Here is an 8,792-nt window from a genome sequence, read left to right on the forward strand (position 1 = left end):
ATCTCTCTGTCACATTAATTAAATATATTTAATTGAACATTGCAATCGAGCAAATACGAAATAAAATTTCCTCTTGTCGATTCTGTTGGAATGTAGTCAGCATGTGGAGATTCTGATCAAAAGAGTGAGGAGGATCATCGATCAGTGTCCTTTTATTTTTTGACATTCTTCCCAACATGGCTTACGTTACATATTTCTGAAGTTTTGCGGACATACAAAACAAATCTGTACGTTAGGGCTCTGAAATTTCTCTGAAATTTCTGAGTGATTGGATTTATGCGAATTATTATCCGAGAGCGAAAGATGTACGCACGCAACGTTCGAGGTCATGTCTGTTAGGCATGGAACCAACTTTAATTAATTACCCTAATATTATTTCCATAATTAATAACATCGTTGAATATTGCAATCGGACCAAACCAGTAATATTTTATACCCAGATCAAAGAAAAGGCGATTCTAAACAAATATTTAGGAATCGAATAGAAACTTAATAAGGGTCAAAAAGACTAGAGAAAAAAAAAAAAAAAAAAAGATCATCTTTTTCCCGACATGTAATTCGAGGATCGGAACATTGTCGTACGTGCGAACCAAACTGGGGAATGCATATTGTTTTATTTGTTTTCTTCAAACATGCATGCACGCTCATTGCAGTGTTGTGCTTCCAAATGGTTCATGATGACTTCCCTGATCTGTACTTAAACCGGGTTCCAAAGAGCTCATATTCATCGCATGTTGCTGCTGTTGATCTGTTTGCGAATACCCGCCGCCCAAGTTCCTTACCATTCCTCCCACACCCAAAAAATCCAAAGTTAATTTGTCCGACCCTCCGAAACTCACATGAGCCAGATTTTGGTGCAACTTCGCCTCGTCCACGCCGCTGAAACTCGTGTTCCTATGTGATCCATTGAATCCACCGAAGTTGTTATCCTGTCCGTGACCACCTACAAATATGGAAGAGCCCGCATTGGCAAGAGAGTTCATTAATCCTTGAAGATGGCTTTCATTTTCCATGTGTGATCTTAGGTTCTGATGATCTGTTCCTCCATGAGTACCACTGCCAAAGTTGATGCCAAAACTCGCCAACGCATTTTGCTTGTCATATGTGGGAGTACTTGATGAAGAACTAACCAAACTTCTTAGCAAAGAAGAATTATTGCTGCTGGAGGTTGATCCAATTTGAGCAGCTTTTTGGAGCAATGCGGTGGCGGACATATGGGAGTCAATGTTTTCAGGATGCATTGAGCTGCCGTAGAGAGAAGAGACACACGACCCACCATTATGACCCATGTTGCCACTAGAGAAGAGAGCTGTCCCATGGCCGCCGCCACCTCCATTGCCATTATTAAGCTGATCTTGCATTAACAAGCCCGAAGATGATAAATTTGCATGGTCTCCATTGATACCACCCATGGAACTGCTATTGTTAGAAAAGAAGCCGAGGTTAAAGAGATTGGTAGCTTGGGGGGAATTGTTACTGCTGTTTTGAAGGTCAGGAAGCTGCTGCATAAGTCCATGCAAGTGTTTGTTTGGAAAACTTTGGTTTGCATCCGGCATGTTGAATAATGCAGATGAAGGAGGCATTGGTTGCCGAGGTTGTCCAAAAGGAGAAGATGGAGGGATGAGGTGCTCGAATTTAGCAGCACCTCCGGAGCTGCCAAGCCGTAACATATTGCTAGATGGATGGTTCGGATTGTGTAGTGGGGGATTCTGGGAACCCACTTGTGATAGGCCTAAGCTCATGTGATTGTTTCCAAAAAGATGATGACTTCCCATGGTGTTTAAGCTGGTTGGATGCCTTGCACTCTCCTGAGCCAGTGCATCACAGAAGGCTCTGTGAGTGATGAAACTGTCTCGCCTGCAGCAGTTATATTAAAATATAGACGAAAGAAAGTCAATAAAAGACAACTTTTCATTGAATATTGTAACAGCATACGTAAGTGGAATTTGACATGATAAAGTAAGGTTACTTTTTTAGAGTAAATTAAGAAACCCAAATTAAAGCTGGGAGGAGGCCTTTTTTATTTTCGTCCCGATCGACGACGTTTAAGCAAGCCTATCTAGCTAGAAAGAACAGTAATTTAAGGAGGCCTAGCTCTTATGTATATATGCGGTACTGTTAATTTGTGCTTGTTTCCTTGGAATATATATCCACGGAAACATACTTAAATAATTCTAATCTCCTAATTGATCATGGAAATCTTATAAATGACTTGTGTGGACAAGAAATTAGGGAGTGCTTCTAATTAAATACTGTGCACAAACGTTATAGACATTTGCACAAACTATCAAACCCAATAAGCTAGCTGTTGGGTTCCTTCTAACAAACAAATTAATAGAGTTCAAAACATTCCATAAATAGTAGTGAAGTACTCATAACAAAGAATTATTTTGTTTTGACTTAATGCAAGAGCAGTGTTACAGTTACAAAAGGATTATACATGTAAAATTAATTCTACAAACTGATGTGATTTCATGTGATCCATCATATCTACTTTATAATAAAAGTAACTTTACAATTTAACAAATCACAATAAATCATATCAGTTTGTGAGATTAATTTTGTATAAAGTATTTATCTTAATGCAATAAGAAACTTAATTTCTTTCTAGGGGAAGATCAATAGCAACATGAGTATTGAGATATGGATGATGATCAATTCTTAGACACATTAGACTAAGAAACGAATTAACGGGAAAGGTGAACGAGAATTAATGGCATGCATGACTTTATTTACCGAGATAAGTTAACACGAAAGTTAAAAAAATGCAATTTATTAAGTGTATGCACGTGATAAAACATTGCAAGTAGTGATCCAGTTCTTTCCCAACAACGGGAATTCAGACAAAAAAAGCCAGAGGCTGGCCTATAGAATTTTAACGGGATCATCCATGAAAACTATAAAATATTGACGATTCAAAACAAAAACTCATTTGGAATCTCTGAAGACCGGCTCTTATATCGATGAAAATTAAGAGGATCATTTTTCAAATTTGAATTAAAAAAAAACACAATTAATATATAGTAATGGATCCTCCTAATTAACTACAAGTATTGCTTTTCGATTGCGATCAGATCCAAAACAAAAAAAAAAAACATTCATTTGAACAGTAGTACTACTACTCTATTTTTCCTTGAAAGAAGGATTTCTTAATGAAAATCAGCAAGATTTAAAAGAGAAAGGGAAAGTACTGCATGGACAAGAGAAAAAGGATTGTAATGACGGAATATTATTGGTTGCATCACCAATGGAAAATTGTACTACAGGCCAGTACTACGCACTGTTGTGCGTGAGAGAGAGATCAGGCCAGCCGAGAGAATCTAATTTGGCCCCATGACACTAAAACTTTCATGGGTAGAAGTACCTGATCATCAAAGAGCTCGTCGTCGCTGAATACACGTATCCAACTTAGAAGAGCACAAAGCCAATAACTTATCCAACTCACAAGAAAACAAACCCTCTCTAACATTGTATTACTACACGTGAACGAGAAAAGGACGAACGGCGGTTTTTTCGAGGGAAGAAGTTGAAGTTGAAGTTGAAGTTGAAGTTTCCTAGCTTGCTTTTTCTTCATCTCAAAAATCCTACATTGCCCTTTTGAATAACCCGTAGACCATGCCAGTTTTACAGATTTCTCACGTGGAAGGGAGTCCCCTCCCCTCCCCTCCTGCCATAGCCTCCACAAATTAAAACACACTATGCAAGAGAGATAGAGATGTTTTAAAGAAAGATTCCTGAAACTTTTTGTTTTCTTCCTTTTGTAATTCATTCTTGTCGCTAGAGTTTTGAGAATTGAGGCCTCTGTCATGAGAAACTTCAAAAAATAATAATAATAATAATAATAATAATAATAATAATAATAACTAGACCTTTTTCTCCCATCTGTACAGTACTCTAACTAGCAGTACTAACTAGCTAGCCTACACATGATCTCCCAGAACAACCCTTTATAGTTACTCTATGTCAACTCCTATATACAATGAAAGATTAATCAATTACTGTATAAAAACTACTTGCATATCATGTTAGTGTCAAAGCTACATGGATAAGATTAGATCATTACCTTGAGAAGAGGGTGCCACAGTCACATCTGTATTCTCTAGTGCCACAGGTCTTCGAATGGGCTTTCCAATCTGACTGCACAGCATATCTCTTGGAGCACTTCTCGCACTTCCACTTCTTCTCGCCATGCTTTCGAGAGTAGTGCTTTTTGATGCCTGTGAGGTCGCCGAGAGCCCTCGAGGGTCATGGTGCACGCATGTGGGCTCGGGGCACAGATAAACCTTTCGTTTAGGTTCTTTTTTACTCTTCTGCTTCAGCTTCCAAGGCAGGTTGTGTCCTCTTCTGTGGAGCTGTAGATTTTGCTCCCTTTGGAATCCTTTGTTGCATACCTCGCATATGAACCTATTTGTTGCCATTAGGGTCTTGGGAGATAGTGCTACTACCTCCGCATCTGGATCTGTCATTGAAAAAAATGCCTCATTAATAAACAATAAAATATTGCAAAATTCGAATAAATATTTATTGTAAGAGATAATAATAATAATAATAAGCTAGGGATCAGGACCAGACTACTGAATCTTGCTGACTTTTGTCAATTCCATTTGGCAAAGTTCAAAGCTTATAATTTGGACAATTCAATGGAAAAACGAAATTAGAAGGAACATGCATATATATATAAATATTATCAAACCCAAAAATACTTATTAATTGAGAAACCTCAATTGTGCTGAAAATTCAGAATTAATTAGGGTTTCGATATCCATATTTAATGAGTTAAAAAGCGAGGAAATTAATTAACCCACAATTATTATAAACAGATCTAAAAGATCAGATACTTGCTTGGATTTCCAGGTTGGTTTCTCCTTTTCTTTTGAGGTGCTGTGGTTGGAGTACTGGTTGAGGAAGTGATTGTAGAAGAAGGCTGCTGGGTTGTCTGGCTTTGAATTTCTTCTCTCTTGCCGAAATACAATGTGGACGAGGAAGGGGCGGCCATCTTCTAGAAACTAAAAGTGCAGCTGCTTTTCTTGCGCGTCCTTTCTTCAAGACAAAGTGAATCTGAAAGAATAAAAATAAATTACCAGAACCCAGAAAGATTTTCAGCTATCATTTCCGCTCTCAGGATTTGGAAAAAGTATAAATCTAGCTCAAAGACTCAAAATTGATAGGAGAGTTTTACCCCCTGAGTTCTGGCCCTCGAACTACTTAAGCTTTCCACAAAGAACCAAGCACAAAGTATCTCAGGGGGACAGCTACAATCCGGAAATGAAAAAGAAGAAAACAATCAATCTGTAGACCTTTGTGCTTCTTACTTGCTGCAGTTTATTTAAAGGATAAAATTGTTTAGGTCAGTAGTACTTGTATTGTTCCTCCACTATATATATATATATATATATATATATATATATATTCAACACATCCATGCATGACATCCATATATATGCATACCCATCTCTCTCTCTCTCTCTCTCTCTCTCTCTCTCTCTCATGAGATGATGCTGATTATGTGTGTGTGTGTGTGTGTGTGTGTGTGTGTGGATGTTGGTATCACAGTTCATGCAGTCCTCACGCAGCCTAAGGTGTCGTTATGCGGCGATGGCTTGGGGCCACTGAGCTGTAGGCCGCGTCACCCTCCCCATCTCTCCTTCTCTAAATTCGAATCTTTACGCTACAATTAGGACAACCTTTTCTCATCTTTTCTCACTCTCACTTCCTAGCGTGATTTCCACACACTGATCGATTTAATTAGCTCCGGTTCTTTAATTTCCATGCACCATCTCCCAACTTCAGATTTTTCTTAGATTAAATTCGAATCTTCAAGATACAATAAGAACCCTGTTAATTAAGTACTTTAAATTAAACTTAGAAATTCTTAGACCTATTATTTCTCATTTAATAAGTACTACTTTAACTTAATGACGTAATTATTAAATTATTCAAATATTTTAACTTAATGATATATATGATATGATTTCCTAGGAGTAAATTAAAATTTCATGCTTATAAAATGAAAAGTGCTACAATTGCAAAAAGATCCTACAAAAGTAAACTTACAAATTCACATGATTTTATATGATATGATAGATTCACTTTACAATAAAAGTAACTTTATAATTTAATGTATCGTATCAAGCTGGCACGTCAGTTTGTGAATTTATTTTTATAAAATCTTTTTATAACTAAAACATTTCTTTTTCAAAATTATATTGTAATTTTGAATATATCGAATAGGCTATCTCTCAACAAGCTGCATGGACCCAATATGTGGAATAATTAAATGCATTTGAATGATTTAACGTTGTATCGAACATTTAATTCGTATAATGATCGCTAGTCTAACTATAATTTAATTTACTAAAGTGGCCATTTCCTATCGTTTTTTTTTTTTTTTTTAAAAAAAAGAGTGATTTAACACTTTTAATTAACTTCGTTCTAATTATTTTTCACCATGCTTGCTTCTTGATATCATGTACGTACGTAGCTAGTAATTGAATATTTTTCAATAATCTAATCTAATCTTCCACTAAACCTGACAAGAATTAATATATAATTACGTAATAGAATTTAATTAATTATTTTTCACCATATATACTTGCTTGATCTTGATATGTACGTACGTACGTAGCTACGTACTGTGGTAAGAATAGAATTTAATTTTATTGATATATTCAAAATATAAAACTTGTAGGAAATTATAGGGGGAGAAATACAGCAGCGTGCCGCTAGCTGGAACATCCTATTGACGTACACACGACACTAACAAGGGAAAACAACAAAAGAATGGGGCATTTCCTCGAAACACCCAGTCCAAATTTTAAATCATCAAGAACTACTGTGCCTGCCTGCATGCAGCTCGCTCTAAAGTTTAAGATTGTTCTAAACAGAGTAACTTTTATTTATTTTCTTAGCACTGCTGCTTTTAAGTGCCAGATCAAACACATGATTTCAAGATGTTTTTTCCCACTTTCCTGCTGCCTGCTGGGTATTGAACTTGATTGATTCCTTCACTCTCATGTTCTTCTTCCTTTCGGTTGTTTGTTACTGAACAAATTAAATTAAGATGCATGCATGCATGATAATTGATTAAGCCATTTATTTATTTTTTATTTTTTGCAAACAGCGCTTCCACCGATGTTCAAACTTTGAAAACCATGCATTTAAATGGGCTGTTTCGAGGAAATGCCCATTTTTTGGTTGTTTCCCGGCCTTTTCAGTGTGCATGTGTACGTACGTACGTAGCATATATATATATATATATGTATGTTCATCAGCCATGATAAAACGCTGTACTGTTCTCTTGCTGTTGTATTTCCCCTCCTTTTCCTACAGATCGATCTGATATCTATCTATCATTTTTAATTATAACTACTGCAATTCTATTTTATTCTGTTCTCCAATAAATTATATATATACAACTCGTGCAAAAATGTTTTGTATTTTAATCTCCAATATTCTCAACAGCACTTGTTGCAGAAAAGAAATATGAATAAAATAAATTAGAAAGAAATTAATAGAGAATTAAACTGGGGGCACTTTGCTTAATAATACTTTGTTACCACATGTCAGCTTCTAATTGGTGTAATTGGTTCACGTATGGCATTAATATCATTGGCATATATGCCATTAACAAGGTAATCGGCATTTTTGGGCTGATGCTATGGCCCATTTTTCTTCCCTCTTTCCATATTAGGGTAGATATAGTAATCGCTTAATTTCTTAGAACATGGGAAGTCCTCTTATCTTGTTAGTGTTGTGATTAGATTCTTGAATGTAGGTATCATTTTTACGAGCTATTCTATTCAACAGCTAGATCTACATTACATATCTGTTGGAAAAATAATTAAAGATAAAAAAATAAAAACAGGTGTGTGGTTTAGGACTACTGAGTAGAATTTTTCATTTTTTACTTTGTTTGTGTACTATTGAGAAATTGTACTTTAGATCTACGTGTTGTTGGCATGTATGTAACCTAGCTCTAATGTCTCTCTCTCTCTCTGTTTTATTTTTTTTTTTTTGATAATCAACAAACTTTCATTCATAAGAAAACATTACATAGCAAACTGATCAAACCAAAGGGCATGATCCACAAAAGTTGGGACATGTTCCCACCACATCTGGATATCACCTACATTCCAGGCAAAACATGCCAAGCTATGAGCTACCCCATTACCTTCCCTATAAACATGTTGAATATTCAAATCTGTAAAATGCATCATTAGATCTTTACATCATTTATCAGATTACCATTTGATGAGAAAGACTCGTGAGTAGCTTGTAATTCCTGCACCAATACTAAACAGTCTGATTCTACCACCAAATTAGGTATCCCAAGTGGAAGACAGAGCTGTAAGCCTCTCAATATAGCTAATGTCTCTATATTTTATTCCAATATGTTCTTAATGAAAATTCAATCTTGGTACTAATTGAGCTCTTAGTTTCTTACTAAACTAAACTTGAATCCACATATCTAATTACATTCAAATTAATTTTCATCCAAACATGCATCATCTAATGCTATAGTATTAGGGCCGATACTCGCTTTGTGCGGATGGATAGCTACCCAATTCACTCCCCGACCCCACTTGGGTGAGGGGACACTTGTCAGTCCCATTCCCTGGCACCGTCTGTAACACCCGGACCCAATCAAGCTCAATTTTTTTTATTATTTATTTTGTTTTAGTTTATTCTATTTTATTTTAATCGATTTTTTTTTTCTTTCACACGTTAACTTCCGCACATTTTATTCTTTCCGTCTTTTTCTTTTTCCCCCTAAGTCTTCCTCTCATCCACAG

The 8,792-nt window shown here is 36.0% G+C and overlaps 1 protein-coding gene across 1 annotated transcript; it reads right to left on the reverse strand.

The window, feature by feature from the left end:
* Positions 1-412: 412 nt before the first annotated feature.
* Positions 413-5,368, reverse strand: LOC121255543 (protein indeterminate-domain 4, chloroplastic-like). Its single transcript, XM_041155908.1, is given in 5 exon segments — positions 413-1,857; positions 4,064-4,241; positions 4,244-4,459; positions 4,843-5,058; positions 5,180-5,368. Coding segments are annotated over 4 exon segments (1,761 nt in total). The 5' UTR covers positions 4,997-5,058; positions 5,180-5,368; the 3' UTR covers positions 413-644.
* Between the last annotated feature and the right edge of the window lie 3,424 nt (positions 5,369-8,792).

This window comes from Juglans microcarpa x Juglans regia, chromosome 3D (genome assembly GCF_004785595.1).
Source record: "Juglans microcarpa x Juglans regia isolate MS1-56 chromosome 3D, Jm3101_v1.0, whole genome shotgun sequence".
NCBI classification, from domain to species: domain Eukaryota; kingdom Viridiplantae; phylum Streptophyta; class Magnoliopsida; order Fagales; family Juglandaceae; genus Juglans; species Juglans microcarpa x Juglans regia.